The sequence below is a fragment of the Vespa velutina genome, chromosome 24, assembly GCF_912470025.1.
Source record: "Vespa velutina chromosome 24, iVesVel2.1, whole genome shotgun sequence".
NCBI lineage: Eukaryota > Metazoa > Arthropoda > Insecta > Hymenoptera > Vespidae > Vespa > Vespa velutina.
In genome coordinates this window covers 1330646-1348145 of record NC_062211.1, presented here as the reverse complement: position 1 = coordinate 1348145, position 17500 = coordinate 1330646, and the positions used below count along the sequence as shown (strand labels likewise).

General features: G+C 29.5%; 1 protein-coding gene and 1 long non-coding RNA gene across 2 annotated transcripts in view; one reads left to right on the top strand and one right to left on the bottom strand.

The window, feature by feature from the left end:
- LOC124957027 overlaps positions 1–7023 on the top strand; it is an 18382-nt gene extending 11359 nt beyond the window's left edge. The window contains exon 3 of the long non-coding RNA XR_007103424.1: positions 6932–7023. This is a non-coding gene — a long non-coding RNA (uncharacterized LOC124957027). The remainder of the gene's footprint in view (positions 1–6931) is intronic.
- LOC124957025 lies at positions 3932–6605 on the bottom strand. The gene is made up of 4 exons (XM_047513608.1): positions 6204–6605; positions 5229–5881; positions 4803–5108; positions 3932–4575 (listed from the first exon to the last, which is right to left on the bottom strand). The coding sequence occupies exons 2-4, from the start codon at positions 5724–5726 to the stop codon at positions 4180–4182; spliced, it is 1200 nt and encodes a 399-aa protein (XP_047369564.1). The 5' UTR covers positions 5727–5881; positions 6204–6605; the 3' UTR covers positions 3932–4179.
- Positions 7024–17500: the final 10477 nt, after the last annotated feature.

Below are 17500 nucleotides of genomic sequence, written 5' to 3'. Positions count from 1 at the left end.
GCCGATATTCCAACAATGTTTGAAATTTATCGGTCGAGGAGTATGAAAAAAAGAAAGATGTCGGTGCGCTCCCCCCCCCTCTTCCTCCTCCTTATCCCCGGTCACCCTTTTTTTGAATTCGACCGGATTTCAAGAAGAAGAAGAAGAAGAAGAAAAGAAAAAGAAGAAGAGGGAAAAGGATGTAATTCGTCTCGTCTAGGACATTGACGGATAAGTCCTTATATGACGTATCAAACGTTCCATTCTAAAAAAAATTGAAAAATCGTTGGATTAGTTCGAAGCCCTTAGAATAAATTTTTTCTCTCTAGTTGATCTCAAATATAAAGAAGAAAAAAAGGAAGGAGAAGAAGGAAAAAGGAAAAAAGAAAAAAAGAAAAAAAAAAAAGAAAACAGAATAAAAAAGTAAAGAAAGGATGGCCAAAGGCTTCGTTCCTACGTCATTTTTTATTAACAATTGATTGTCTCTCTCTCTCTCTCTCTCTCTCTCTTTTTCTTGTCTTTCTTTTTTTCTTTTAACTTATTTTGTTTCTTCTAACATTACAAGCGCTCTGGATTAATCGTCAAGTCTACCATTTTTTGGTCGTTTTTTTTTTTTATTTCGTTTGTTCGTTTCTTCTTTTTTTTTGTTTCCTTTTTTTTCTTCTATTCCTGTCTTCATTACATTCGTCGTAACATCGGATCTTTTTTTTTTTTTTTTTTTTTTTTTTTTTTTTTTTTTTTTTTTTTTTTTTTTTTTTTTATAAATAAATCTACAATACATACAAATATAGAAGATTTATCGTAATTTTGAATGAATTTTCTTTTTAATGAAACTTTTCGAACATTTGTATACCACATTGAACTGATGGTTTCAATTATTACTTCAATATATATATTAAAACCCAACGTTCATTTATATGTCTTAAGAGAAAATATTTTTGCAAAATAAAAGAAGAATGTAATAAAACAAGAAAACCTCAAGGACTTTCTTTTTAAAACCATTCATAATATATCGTACTTTCTCCCTCATTCTCTTTTTCTCTGTCTCTCTTTTTCTTTCTGACACCGTCTCTTTCTGTCTCTCTCTCTCTCTCTCTCTCTCTAAAGATGAACAGATGCCAATTATATTTACATTTATATTCGTACGATCGTTATTGATATAATTAATTTAATCGTTAATGATATAAAAAATGCAAAATATATAAAGTGAACAATGGCTTTATTTATTGGAACAGTTCTTTTCTTTTCTTTTCTTTTCTTTTTTTTTTTTTCTTTCTTTTTCCATTTTTTTTTTTCTTTTTTTTAACACTTCTTAACGATAGAAAAGAGGAGACAAGAGCAATGGAGATGAAAGAGCCAATAACCATCTATCTCGATATTTTTTCCTTTCTTTTCTATTTTCTCTCTCTCTCTCTCTCTCTCTCTTTTCTTTTTTTTTTCTTTCTTTCTTTTTTTTTTTGCTTCTTCACTTTTCTCCAATACTGAGTCGTGACGAATCAGATGAGCACGTAAGAGAGCTACTGGAATTTTCTCGCATGCTGATGACCGACTAACCCAAATATTTGGCACTAACTCTTGGCATTGTCCATTAGAAATCTTTTCTTACCTTTTTTCAATCTTTTTCCCAGGATTTTCTTTCTTTCTCTCTCTCTCTTTCTTTTTCTCTTTCTTAGCACGCGTTCTTTGGTGCAACACCAACATCATTACTTTCACCCTCTCTTGACAACCCCCAATGTTCTCTCTCTCTCTCTCTCTCTCTCTCTCTCTCTCTCTCTCCCTCTCATTCTCTCATTTACTACCTCGAAATACCATTCGTCAATGTGTCTTCCTAAAAAGAGGAATCGATTTCTCGTACTTCAAAATATGTATCATTTATTTAAAAATATTATCATTAGCTCTCGTGAGTTAATTAAAAATTTTTACAAAAATAAAAAACAAAAATATATATTGGAATTAAATATCGTCGATATGAGAAATATACGAATGAGATGAACTCTCCCATTAGTACGAGATAAATGGATAGATGAATAAATAATAGTTATCTGTCGACGAATAAATAAAAAAAAGAAAGAAAAGAAAGAAAGAAAAAAAGAAAGAAAGAAAGAAAAGAATTATTTCAATCGAAGATAATAACATCAAAGATGAAACTATAATAATTTCATCGGTTATAATATTTTCGCTAATAGTTTCGTTCGTGCGAATTTTAATCGGATGTCGGAGACATTTTATTTTTCTAGGTTTTTTTTTTTTTTTTTCTTCTTTCTATCTTTCTTTTTCATCTATCCTCAACCCACTCCTCTCACACGCTTTGACTTAAGAAAAAAAAAAAAAAAATTATTAAACAAGATTAAAAAGATTTTCCCGATTAAATATCATTCAACGAAAATCACACTCTAAATTTCATTGAATTCGTTTCATTATATAAAAACATTTTAACTTTTAATTTAAATTCAATATTATTATATCAAGACAATTTTATATTTCATCCACACTTTTTCATTCTAGTTTTCAATTAAAAAACAAATGATATTGTTACCTTTGTACAGTCAATATACTGCAATCTTTTAATAATTAATCAAGGGTCAGAATAAATCTATTATTATTATCTAATAAGTCATGTTTTTGGATAAACATGTGAATACACTTTTTATTGAAAAAAAAAAAAAAAAAAAAAGAAAATTGTTGTCAAGTTCCTTAATAAAACGTCAAACTTATATATTAATTCTATATCAATCTATAAATTAACTAATTTAATCATTGTATAAATAATTATTTCTATTATTAAAGAATTTTTTTTTTTTTTTTTTTTTTTTTTTTTATAAAAATAAAAATCTCTTCATTAGTTTCTATTCGTTCTATTCGTTTTAGTCTAGTCTGATCTAGTCTGCTTTTTAGTATGGTCTAGTCTTGTCCTTTAGTTTCTAATTCTAGGTTAGGCCAAGAGCCACCCCATCGAGGCTTCCCACAACAATTTCTCTGTTCACGATGTAGGTTACCGTGGCGTTCCTTTTCAAAAAGAAAAATGCCACTTTTGGTCCAGTACTTTACCGTCCTATAATAAATCAATTGCTACTGTTCAGTTCTTTCTACCTTCTAACACAACCATATATACCTCTTCTAATTCATCCTTCTTACTCTCTATCTCTCTCTCTCTTTCATTCTATACTTTTGGCATCTCAGTTTAACAGAGATTCCATCGTCTTCGAGAAAGTTGTCTTCTCTTTCTCTCTCTCTCTCTCTCTCTCTCTCTCTCTCTCACTCTCACTCTCTGTCTGTCAGTCTGTCTGTCTGTCTGTCTCTCTCTTTATCTCTTTTGAAAAACATTTACGTTATTCGACTCGTGCCTTCTTCTTATTCTTCTTCTTCGTTTTCTTTTACTTTATCCTCTGCTCATATTGTTTGTCGACTTTAGAAATCACATCCCTCTCCTCCTCCCCCGGCCCTCTTCTACTATCCTTACTCATCCCTCGACATTAGTCTACCCCCCCTCTCCCAAGAGTTATGCTGAAAAAAAAAAAAAAAAGAAATTGGGACAAGAATCGATTTGCAAAAAAGGAACAAAACTTTTTTGCTCATCGTTCTAAGAATTTAAAATAGTACGTAACAGGATATGGCAAAGGGGTGAGGTTAAAAGGAGAAAGGTCATCGTATATATATATATATATATATACGATATATATATATTATACATTATTAATTGAAATATCCTTGTAATTATGAGAATCAAGTCACATTAACTGTTAAAAGAAAATTAAATAAATGATAATAGAATAAAAACTAAATAAATAAATAAATAAATAATAATGAAATGAGTAACTATTTTTATTGCAATCAATTATTGATTTATTATAATGACAATTTCACGAAAGAAATTTTATCATTATTATTATTATTATTATTATTATTATTATTATTATTATTATTATTATTATTATTATTATTATTATTTCCGATTAATTATTAACTTATTATAATGACACTTTTATGAAACAAATCTTATTATTAAAATTATCATCATCATCTTCATCATCATCATCATCATTATTATTATTATTATTATTATTATTATTATTATTATTATTATTATTATTTCCGATTAATTATTAATTTATTGCAATGACAAATCTTATTATTTTTATTATGATTAATTAATTAATTAATTAATTAATTAATTAATTATCTTACATAATATAAAATAATTCAATCGAAATAACACTGTTGATTCATATGTTTGATACATTTACGCACTGACACGATTGCCTCTTCTTTTTTTAAAACGTTTAACTTAGTATTCTCATCTGACCTACTTAATATCTCATCAAAAGTCTCAGATTCGTCTGATACTATTCGTGGATATAATACAATTCCAGCAAAAATCGCGTACAAACGTCTCTTGTACATCGATCGTTTTAAATCTTCCATAGTAGGTGGTTTGGTGATACAACCAATTGTCTTCATTATATTTCCCAATGTTCTTATGTATATTTTCAAAAAATAATCCTCCTTCTCGTATTTCAAATTATTTTCTGGACAAATATTTAAAAAGTAGAGCAAATCGATGGCAGGCGACGAATAAACCGACATTTGATAATCCACCTAAAATGAATGTATCTATGATCGTTCTAAATAATTAACAACATATGTTAAGATACATTTGATAAATAATCTCAAATGGTTTTTTCTTCTCGTTTTTTCTTTTTTTTTTTTTTTTTCTTTTTTTTTTTCTTTTCTTTCTTTCTACGTGAAAAATCTCTCAAAGTAAACGAAACGATACGATTATCGAAATTTATTTTATTTCATTGAGAACGAGAACGAATATTAACCAATAAAACATCGTTGGGCTCGCCTGACTCGTTGTCCTTGAACATGATGTTATTGATCCAACAGTCACCGTGATTGATAACGCAAAATTCATCCGTTTCGTATTGATAAATATAGGCTGTGTCCTCTCTCCTCTTAATTATTTCGGCAAATCTTTCCAATTTGTCTGCGTACTCGTGAAAATCGTACGACCAACTATCGCGTATCTCGCGACACATGTTAATTATACTAATTTCGGATAGTTTTAAAAAACTATCCAATGTATTAACGAGTATACCACCATTGAAGGACTTCGCCAATTCTGGATTCTACGTGAAATAAAAAAAAAAATAAATAAATAAAAATATATATATATATATTAATTTAATTTGCTAAGTAAAATTGAAAAAAGAAAGAAGAAAAAAAAAGAAATAAAAAATAAAAATTACCTTCTCGGAAAATGCAACTGAGCCGGCATGTAAAGCGGCCATTTTGTAAATTACCAAAAGACAATGAAGCAACGATAATCCCTTTTGTTGATCCATTATTTTATATCCTTCAATGTTAAGATCCTCCATAATGAGAATCTTCGAATCCTTCGAACTGTACAATAATTTAGGTCCAATCCTTTGGCAGATTATTCTTTCGATTTCTTTCAATACGTCCGTATAAATTCTTAATTCAGTCTCGAATAAATTTTGTCGTGAATAAATTTCTAATGCCAATAGGTCCATCGTTGGTTCGCATTTAATTACAACGCTATATTTCTTATCATTTGTTTTTGTCGATCGTTTCAATTTAAACGTCAAACGATACAAATCACTTAGAAAATTCGTACCTTTCGCGCAACAATTCTTAACGTCGTAATCAATAATCTCGATAGTTTCGTCGTTGTAACTTAAACGCAATGCGCGTTCGAAAAAATTCTTATCGAATTTACAAGCCATCTTGCTTTTTTATTTATTCTCTTTTCTTTTTTTTTTTTATTTTTTTTTCCTTTATCTTTTTTCTTTTCCTCTTTCTTCCACGAGACACGAATATCCTTGCATATCTACATTCACGTGCTCAATTATGATTCTTTTAATTTTTATCCTGTTACATCCTGTAAACGCAATATTCAAAATGATATTTTTTCTGTTTTTTCTTTTTTAGTTTTTTTTTTTTTTTTTGATCGGTCAGATTTACGATGAGATAGTCCTTTTTTCTTTTTTTCTTTTTTTTTTTTTTTTTTTGATATATTTCTATATTATTATTTGTCCGATGAATTCGATGAGAAGTGTCGGAATAAGAAAACGTATGTACGTGTGTGTGATGGTCGATACGAAACGCAATAAAAGATTAGATCCGATTGACAAATAAATTGGGGGGGAAAGAAATGAACGTAAACATAGTGAAACAGAGTCCAAAGATTTCAAGTTGCTTACCTTTAGGAGAAAAAAAATATATACAGACGCTTCTTGTCGTAATTAGTCACTGCGATAACGTTCATTGTGAGTTTTAAAACAATTTTCGAATGATTTCAAACGCTATATGATTTTTTTTTCTTTTAAAGAAAAAAAAAAGTTCTTTTTATTTTATTAAACTTTTCTTACTTTCTTTTCCTTCTTTTTCTCAATAAAATTTTATTCAATTTTTCTGAAATACGAAAAACGGATATATCAAATAATCTAACAGAATATCGAATTATTATTATTATTATTATTATTATTATTATTATTCGTACGTATGCGCAATTAAGAATTAATCACGGATGTACAGATCGATTATTTAATGAATGACCGGTTTTAAGGAACGATGAATACCGACTGACTTTACAAATTCTTTTCAACTTCCTTTCAGCTCTTTTATATATAATGTATGTAAAGATAAAGAACTTGCTTCCTATTGGACGATTATATTATACCCTCTACCATTATACGATTCCTGATTGGTTAAAAATTTAACAATAAGTTCGTTGTATCACGTGATCAGATTACGATTGATTAATGAGAATATCGAAAAATTCAGTCGAAGTTTTTATTTTTATTAAGAAAACTATTGAATGTATAAACTATTTAGCATATTAATCGCCTAAGAATTCTAAGTATTACGTAATGTTGATTTAAATTTAATTTGAAAATGTTAAAAAACATTGTTTTACTTTTTGTTATAGGTGGACCCTTAGATTCACTCGTTCCTAACCTTCAATGAGAAACATATATTGCGTAGAATGAACGAAGATATAAATAAACTTGAATAAGCACGACGTATTATTATTATTATTATTATTATTATTATTATTATTATTATTATTATTATTATTATTATTATTATTATTATTATTATTATTATTATTATTACTATTTTATTTTATAATTTATAAACGTATATAAATATTTACACTTATATATGTATATATATATATATATATATATATATATATATATATATATATATATATATATATATATATATATAAAGGAACGAAATGAAACGAAACAAAACGAAACGGAACGGAACAAAACCGAACAAACTGACTCTAACGTGAATTTTTCAAAAACTGAAGAACTTTCAATAGAGATAAGAGAATGTTGATTTATTAATACGACCTTCTATGTGTATATATATATATATTACAATGAATTAAATGTTAACACTAATCGACTTAACATAACCTTTAATGTGTAACCTTTGACGTTACAATTTAACTTCGCATTATATGATAGTACATCTTACTTCGAAAATATCGAAATAACTGAACATAAGAATAGAATAAAACTAAATGATATCTAATAACAAATTGTTATCTATGTACATACGTATATGTGTGTAGTATGTGTATATATATATATATATATATATATATATATATATATATATATCTTATCAAAATGTTATACAAATAACACGATAGATTTACGAAAGGATTTTCTTTGACGACCCTGTATATACGTATGTACGTAGTACAGACAATATTTTCTAGTTTTATCAATATTTAATTTTTAATAGATAATATTTATCTCAATCTAATTGGTTTTTTTTATATTATCGTTAGATATACTTGTTGTCAATTATCATTACGAGAAATTGACTTTCAGAAAAATTGATGAAAAATTTCATCCAGGAGAAAGAAGAAAAAAAAAGAAAAAAGACAGGAACTAAAATTAAACTAAACATTTTTTTTTTTGTTTTCTTTCTTCTGTGTTCTTTTCTTTATCCTTTTTTTTTTCTTCTTTTTTTTTTTTGGTCTTTCTTTATTAATTAACAATACTTCGGGGATCGATCCGAGAGGATAACCGAGAATTTAAATCGCGATCTTAATTCCGAAAGTAAAAAAAAAAAAGATAAAAAAAAAGAAAAAAGAAAAATAATTAAAAATAAAAATTAGAAAAGCAAATTGCACGAAAAGAAGGCAGTAAATGATAACGATACGGAATCGCTAGAGAGTGAAGGAAGAAGAAGAAGAAGAAGAAGAAGAAGAAGAAGAAAAAAGACGAGGAAGATGAAGAAGAAGAAGAAGAAGAAGAAGAAGAAGAAGAAGAAGAGGAAGAGGAAGAAGATGACGAGGACGACAATGTAAAAAAGAAAAAGAAAGAAGATAAAAGAGAGAAAAGAAGCAGAAGCAGCAGTTTTTAGAGGGTGTAGGAGAAATCGTGTATTGGGGAATAGGTTGCACCACTCGTAAATCATTTTGCCATCCTGGACTCTCTACTGGACGATATGACGATTTTTTTCTTTCTTTCTTTTTTTTTTTTGACCCCTCCCTCCTCCTCTTCCCCAATTTTCTAACGAAATCGCTTACGTCGAGCAAAATTGTTTAGTTCGTATTCGACAACGAAAAAGAATCTCTACAGAGGGATCTGTTTTTCATTCTGCTGGTCCAATCGTATAACTTTTATAAAGGGTTTCCTATGAAACTGTCTATCCATATATGTATCGTCTCTCTTTTTCTTTCACTCTGTCTCTGTCTCTCTCTCTCTCTCTCACTTCTCCTCTCTAATTTCTCTCTTTTAAAAAGTCAGTTCTTTCTCGAGCCTAAAATTGCGTACCTTTTTTTCTTTTTCTTTTTTTTTTTTTTTTTTTTTTTTTTTTTTTTTTTTTTTTCTGAAAACATTTTTACTACCGCCACTACATTTTTACGCCAAAATTCGCATGCGGTAAACCGACGACTCATTTTTTGTTTTTCTTTTTCTTTTTTTTTTTTTTTTTCGTTTTCTTTTATTCCCTTCTCCTTCTTCTTCTTCCTCTTTTATTCTTCCTTCATTCTTTCCTGGCCACACCGAAACTACTCGCGAAAGTTCTTTTTTTGCTTTTTTTTTTTTTTTTTCGTCAACAGAATCTTTATCCTCTCCCACTTTAACCTTGGTCAGAGAGGACAATAAATCATCTTCGTTCGTTCTTTTTTTTCTTTTCTTCCTTTTTTTTTCTCTTTTTTTTCTCTTCTTTTTCTTCTCTTTTTCTTTTTTTTTTACACAATATTTCGGTCCAAAGATCGAGTACGGTGGCTGTTTCTTTATATATATATATATATATATATATATATTTCTATTTTTTTTTCTTATTTTTTTTTTTTACTGTTGACGGAAACGGCGGTCTAAACGAGTCACAAGATTTCACCGGATTCTTAACCGCGAGCTTTTATTTCCTTTTTTTTTTTTTTTCCTTCATTCATTCTTTCTCTCTTTCTTTCCTTTTTTTCTTTCTTTCGTTTATCCTCGAATGGAAAATTTTGTCAGATATTAAATGTGTACATTTGTATGCCTGTATATGTGTGTATGTGTGATGTGTGTGTGTGTGTATGTGTGATGTGTGTGTGTGTTTGTGTGTGTTTGTATGCATGTACGGTATACGTCGTAAATTGTATTAAAAAGAGAATCATTAACTGTTGTCAGTAATTAATATCGTATTGCAATTAAAGTTGAATCGACAAAGGCAAGGCAAAAAAAAAAGATTAGATAAGAAAGAGGAAAAAATAGTGATAATAATAGTAATAATAATAATAATAATAATAGTAGTAGTAGTAGTAGTAGTAGTAGTAGTAGTAGTAGTAGTAGTAGTAGTAGTAGTAGTAGTAGTAGTAGTGGTAGGACTAGTAGTAATAATTGAGTTTCTTGTTTTTTTTTTTTTCTTTGTAATAAAAGAAAAATACAAAAAAAAGGAAAAAACAAACAATGATACGTCGTGTGTCATAATAGATTTATCTATTACACGTGTATGATTTTATTGCAATAGAGTAAGAAAACTTTGTCATTCGTGCATTACATGCAACAACATTTAAATTCGCAATTATTTAATCGTGAATTCTTCGAAGATCTCTATCTACTAAATATAGAATTTACTAACTCTATATTATTAAATTTAGAGTTAAATATAGAGAAATTAGTAAATATAGAGTTTAATTAGTGACGATAGATGAGATAAGACGATAGATTTGAAAAGAAAGAAAGAAAAAAAAGAAAAAAAAAAGGACGAAATAGAAAAGAAAAAGAAAAGGACAGGAAAGAAGAAATTCACGCGTCGATCAAAAATCTCTCTAAAAAAAAAAGAAAAAAAAAAAAAGACTAAAAGAAAAAAGAAAAAAAAAATCGGAAAGACAAGAAATATCACATGATCGACGTGATTCCCATTCTCGCGAGCGTAGCCCTTATAATTTAACGACGATCTGATCGAAAGAAGGAAAAAAAACCAGAAGAAAAAAGAAATAAAAAGATAAAAAAAGAATAAAACAAAAATCGTTGCAATTAATTACGAGGAAAAAACGAAAGAGTAATTAATTAATTAACATATATCGAATAATAGTTCAACAGAGCATAAATTAAGAGGGTGAAAAAATTGATTGAATCGGGGACGAAGTTATGGCGAATGAAAAAATGATTCGAGAAAACAAATTATTCGAAAACAATTTACCATGAATGAGTATTTACCTGACTAACGTTGATCTTTTTCTTCTCTCATTTTTCCCTTTTCTTTTTTCTTTCACTTTTTTTTTTTTTTTTTTTTCATACACTTTTCGATTCATCGTCAAAATAATTTTCTTAATTTTTTCGAACTTCCACTACATATACACTCGTCGATTGTAAGGATATAAAAAACAAAAAAAAAAAAAAACAAAAAGAAATAAAAGGACGGAAGAGAGCGTAGGAGTAGGGGGTAGGGAAATAAGGTAAGAGGGTAAGGTTACCAGGGAAAGAGGAATAAGGGTACGAAGTGTAAGGGAGAATATTCGCGGCGTGTCGTGCGTACGTCGAGGAACACTCCCTGTAGACTTAAATGCATCATCGGTCCAAGTCCAAAACCCAAACGACAACACCAACAACAGCGACACCAAGTAACATGGAACAAGCAACAAGCGGCAACAGCAATAACAGTATAACATCAGCAGCAACCTTGCCTCCAGATTCTCGCGGAGTACCTCCTATTATTCTATTTCCTCACGTCGACGAGTTTGCGGCCCCGCTGGGCCGCAAAATTTACGGTCCCCTCTTTTCTATTAGAAAAGCGTCTAAACATCTCCCGCGGTTTTCGTTCTCGAGACCGAACTTACCTTTTAAACATTTTCAAATGAAAACAGCCAGTCAGTCAGTCAGTCAAGCAGGCAAGCAGGCAAGCAAGCAGGCAGGCAAGCAAGCAGACAGGCAGCAAGCAGTCAAGCAGTCAAGCAGTCAGGCAAGCAGGCAGGCACGCGCTAGTGTGCCGCCACTATGTCCTACTTTTCTTAACTCACGAATTCATTGCTTCCTTTCCTTCCTCCCCCGCCCCCACCCCTGCCCTCCTCCTCATTCCTCCTTCCACTCTCCAAAACTTATTTCTCTTCTTTTCTCTTTTCTTTCTTTTCTCCATTTTTTTTCCCTCATTTTCTATATATCTATCTCTTTCTCGCGCGCAACCCCCATTGGGATTCTTTTAGGAAGAATTCGTTATCGTTCAAGCAAAAAAAAAAAGAAAAGAAAGAAGAAAAAGAAGAAGAGAAAAAAAAAAGAAAAAGAAAAAAAACATTTCACGCAATAATATGTTGGTTATCCTAAATTGTCCTCGTTTTTTTTTTTCTTTCTTTTTTTTCTTTTTTTTATATTTTTTTTTTTTTTTTCGTATACTTTTCAATCCATCGTCAATAATTTTCTGAATTTTTTTCGAACTTCCAACACATATTACACTCGCGAACATATTATATATATATATATATATATATATATATATATATATATATATATATATATATATATATATATGTGCGATTATAATTAATGAAAATGATCTAAGTCTCATATATTTTCTCTTTCGAGATATTTAAAGAATAAATAAATAAGATCAATTGGATTTCATGTAATATTGAAATAACAAGAACTAGAATCTAATGATTTCATTTTTAACAATATCATAAAAATTATATCGAATTAATATACGATTTAATGTAATTTTCACGTGTGATGTGAAATAATTGATAGACTCATTTTATTTGTTTTTTTTTTTTCAATTTTCACTTAGACCACTTTCATACTTATGATCACATATGTGTGTATGTGTGTTTGTGTTATTATATTCGTATGTAAAAAAGAAAAAAAAAAAAAAGAAAAAACTCGAATTTCAGACAATCCACATATTTATCCTAGCTTACCATTATAAACGACTGTTGTTCGTCTATTTTCGAATTGTTTGTAAGAGTAAATGGCACAAAGAGAATGGTAGGGGAAAAGGAAGAGGAAGAGGTGATAATGAATGGGGTAAAAGGGGAAAGAAAATAGATACGCGATATTATTATTCCCTCGTTAATTCCTCGCACCTTCGTTCCACGTTAGAAATCTCTAGTTAGTCATGCGAATTTATCAAATACGAATATAATATTTACATAATCAACGATAAAAGAATCTTATAAACGTACAAATACTATAATATTGTACATAACAAACGTAAGTCTCGCGTAATTTGTCGCGAATGAAAAATTACAAACTGATCGTTTAAAAACTGATTTTTACAATAAAATCATTCTTAACAATTCAATCGTTATGATATGATTGTTTTATATATCTTCTTGCGCAAGTGCATATTGGAACATCTGTTCGTAAAGAATTCCTTAAGATGAGACAAACGACGATTTAAATTTTTGTAAGACTATTTAAAGTCTTTCTACCTGACATTTAGAAGAACTTCTTTTGTACTACAAGAGACTGAGAAGAAGAGAGAAAGAATGACTAAATACACAGGGGGCGAGGCTAACCAGGTAGGAGACGGGGCTAAGTACTCCAGGGGGCGAGGCCAAAAATTCCAGGAGCGGAGCTAACCTAGTATGGGGCGCAACCAAGTACCCCAGGAGGTGGGTCTAACCTAGTAGGGGCGGGGCCAAGTACCCTAGGGGGCGGGGATAAACGGGAAGGGGCGTGGCAACAATTCCAGGTGGAGGAGCCAAGTACATCAGGAGGCGAGGATAAACTGGTAGGGGCGGGATAAAATGGTAGGGGCGAGGCCAAAATCTCAGAGGCGGGGCTAATCAAAAGGGGCGTGTCCAAGTACCCAAATGGGCGGGACTAACTTAGTTGGAGGCGAGGCTAAACTGGTAGTCATTATAGTCATTTATAGTCTTATAGTCCTTTTACTCCTTATAATCATTTATAGTCTTTATAGTCAGTATAGTCATTTATAATCAGTAGTCATATACTCAATAGACACATAGTCAGTAGTCAACAACTTTTACTATATATACAATTTTCTATTACCATGGGAATCAACGCGATTAGATAAACCGTGTTGTGATGATACCATTATCCCTTTGAATACTATGGGCGCATATATGCGTCCAGCAAAAGCTATCGATATAGACTATGGAAGCAAATACGCGCCTGGCAAAAATTATGTTTCTGTGTAATCATTAAGTGCAAATTGCGCTAAGGATGTTTTCAATAAGAATTCATTATTAACGATTATGGCAATTCGTTCTCGTCGACGTTATTGTTATTTAAAAAAAAAAAAAAGAAAAAAGAAGGGAAAATGATGAATACATATTTATTTCTTTAAACGATACAAAAAATAATCTAAATTCTAAACTATTTTTGGATTATCAAGGACTCAAAATCAGATAAGTAAGTAATTCCTACTTACTTGCTTACTTATTTACTTAGGTATAACAAAGACGTGGAACGTCTAATCGTTCTAGGCAGGATACCTCTCATGTGCCATTAGATTTTATCAAAGTATATATCCAACCCCCTTCTCTCTCTCTCTCTCTCTCTCTCTCTCTCTCTCTCTCTATTTCGTGTGTGTATATGTACATAATCAAGTTAAGAATTTATATAAAACAGAGAGAGGATGATCTTGAACGATGCCGGCGGCTTGGCAGAAAACTCGGTTACATAAAACAGACACGCATGGACTAAGGGAAGCCCTTTTCGTTAACAATCTATCCCCTCCTCCATCCCTATCCCCATTCCAACCCCCCTTTAATCCCCCAACCTTGTCTTCCTCCTCCTCCTCCTCCTCCTCCTTCTTCTTTCTCTCCTCATCCTCCTCCTCCTCCTCCTCCTCCTTCTCCTCCTTCTATTTCTCCTTTTCCAACGCCATTACTATCACCACCCCACATTTCCTCCCTACCCTCTTAACAATGACGGAACATATTAATAGAATACAGAAGAAGCCCCTTCGAGAAATTCTTTACATATGCATAGATCCCATAGTAAGAGAAAGGATACCATAAAAGATCATCGACGCCCTCGCGACAGGAAGTTAGCCCTTTTTTACTTGTCCTTTCTACGTCACAACTATTGGCTATCTTAATGAAAATCATTCGTAAAGAATCATGTTTTTGTTTTGTCAATAAGAAATCAATTTGTACGTACATGTCCGTCTAGGTATGGTTTTCTTTTCTCTCTCTCTCTCTCTCTTTCTCTCTCTCTCTCTCTCTCTCTCTCTCTCTCTCTCCAGTTTTTTCTTTCCCTTTTCTTTTGTTTTTTTTTTCTTTAATGTTTATCTAAAAAAGAAAAAAAATTATAAAATTTATTAACAGAAAAAAAAATATATATATATATATATTTATCTATGATATCTTCGACATTGTATATCTAATATAAACTTTAAGTAGTTCTAATATAATCTTTCAAATCTTATTTACTTACGATAATCTCGAAAGAAACGTTTTTATGAGAAATATTTAAAAAAAAAGTATTAGACGAAGTTTTACGACTGTTTACCTATACTGATAATCAAATGATTAAATAATATTTTTCTAATCTCATTTAAGTCCCATTGTAAGTGTCATCATATCAATGAAATTACATTGATAAATAATTAAATCGTAATTACTTTAATAGATATTTTTTTTTTAAAGAATCGGACAGTTTTTTTTATACCGTCGGGTCGAATAAGTTTTGGCCTAAAATTTCTAAGTGAATCATTGCTTTAGATAAAAAAGGATTAGAAAATTTGGGCATAATATTTATGACCACTTTGCACTTCCATATTACTTCATCCCTAACATATATATATATATATATATATATATATATATATATATATATATATATATATATATAAAATCTGACCTTGAGTACTTGATTAAAAGTACATAGACAACGGTAAATATCTAGATATCGTATTCTGAAGGAATTTACGATAGGTCGTAATAATAATCGTTAAAATGAAAATGTGGGACCAATTCTATTTTTATTTAAAAAAAATTTTTTTCCCCTTCTTTTTTTCCTTTTATTACTATTTTTGTATAAACCATTTGAAAACAGTTTGAATCATCCAGATTAACATCGTATAGACTGATTTTTTTTATTGAATAAATCAAACCTATGTTGTCATGTTTATTATAGTACGAGAAAATAACTTCATTCATGAGAACGATTATAATTAATCTTTTAATTATTAATCGGTAATCAATTGATTAGTACATCCATTTGGATCATTTATTGCTCTTATATATAATTATATATATATATATATGTATATGTATATAAATATATACGTATGTATGTATATATGTATGTATGTATATCGTGACACCCTGTATAAAAGAGATTTTTCTTTTTAACAATCCACCCCTTCTTCCTGTTCGCCCTTTCACCTTGTCCCCTGTCGCGTCATCTCGTCGATACATGAGGGCCAAGTAAGTACACGCATCACATAATAAAATAACACATAGAGTCCGACTATCGTGTGCAATAATCAAGGACATTGAATAGCACAGCGGGCATGCAGAGATATTCTCAATGGATATCTCTTGTGTGTTATTGCACCCGCCGCGATATTTCCCTGCAAATAAATACGAAACTTTAGGTTTAATCGATAGGAACATGTATAAGTCTAAGTATATATATATATATATATATACTTAGTATATATGTACGTATGCATTTGTACGTATGCGAGAATAATAATTTTTTAATCTGATAAATAAGGAAAAAAGAAAAAAAATCATACGCGTGTTTATTCATTCATTCATTCATTCATTCATTCATTCGTTCGTTCATTCATTCATTCATTCGTTCGTTCGTTTGTTCGTTCGTTTATTCATTCGTTCATTCATTCATTCATTTGTTTGTTTATTTATTTATTTATTTATTTATTTATGTATTTATTTTTGGTCTGTTTGTTCTTCTTTTTCTTTTCTTATAAAATCAATGACTTTATTTATTTTTTTTTCTTTTTTCATTTTTTTTTAGCATTACAATTAATTATTACATTTGGTCAAATATGTTCATTGATCAATATATTCATCGATCGAAAAAAAAAGAAGAATTTCTTTGAAAAGAATCCTCGCGAAATTCTCACTTATTTAAAATAAAAAAAAAAAAAAAAAAAAAAAAAAAATATCGTAGATATCTTCTATTTATAATCTTCCCATAATTATTTTGTTATTTATTTATTTATTTATTTATTTATTTATTTATTCTTTTTTCTTTTATTATTATAATTAATCTACAATACAATTATTATTTGTTAATCAACAAAAAAAAAAAAAAAAAGAAAGAAAGAAAGAAAAGAAAAAATAGAAATATTGCAGAGTTTATAATCAATTTGTTGAAGAAAGTCACAAGTTAAAGTTAATTGTTTACAAAGTATTAGAAAAATATTGTCCCACGATTATATCCAATTATAATTTAATCCTTTGATTCAAGTCGTTTCTCTTTGATTTGATTCAATTCGGTTCGGTTCGGTTCGGTTGATCCTTCTAACAGTTAGAAATCACCGGATTGTATGAGATGCGAGTGAGACTACTGTCAATTAGGAATTCGTCGCTCGCTTCCGATATCCGCTGAATCAGTCTTTCGGTATTCGTTCGCAAAATGTCAGCTAATTGCCAGATAGAACGATTTGACGACAAGGAGAAGCCGTCAAATATCTTTTGAATATCTTCTAAAACTGACATCATGTCAATCTAATCGGCCAAAATTCGTATCTAAAAAGAAAACGATACATCGATAATGTAGATCATTTATTTTTTATTTTATTTTTATATCTCATATACATATATAAGATATAAAAAAAAAATATATATATATATATTATATATATTTTATATTATATTAAATATAATATATTTTTATATATATTATATATAATATAGAAAGAGAGAGAGAGAGAGAGTAAAGATTTGTCTATCTGTTTCTTTCTTTTTTTCTAAATATTATCATACTTTTATATTTAAATTGATAATAATTTTGATGAAAGACAAAAAAGAAAGAAATATGCAAAAGAAACGAATTTTTATTATTTTTCTATTCTATGATCATATTTTTATTTAAATCGA

Bases quoted from the DNA above. Each gene is read 5' to 3' on its own strand.
- LOC124957025 (XM_047513608.1), bottom strand. From the start codon at position 5,726: ATGGCTTGTAAATTCGATAAGAATTTTTTCGAACGCGCATTGCGTTTA. The intron at 5,109-5,228 runs GTAATTTTTATT...TATTTCACGTAG, and splicing joins CAGTTGCATTTTCCGAGAAG to AATCCAGAATTGGCGAAGTC. The intron at 4,576-4,802 runs GTTAATATTCGT...CATTCATTTTAG, and splicing joins AGCCCAACGATGTTTTATTG to GTGGATTATCAAATGTCGGT.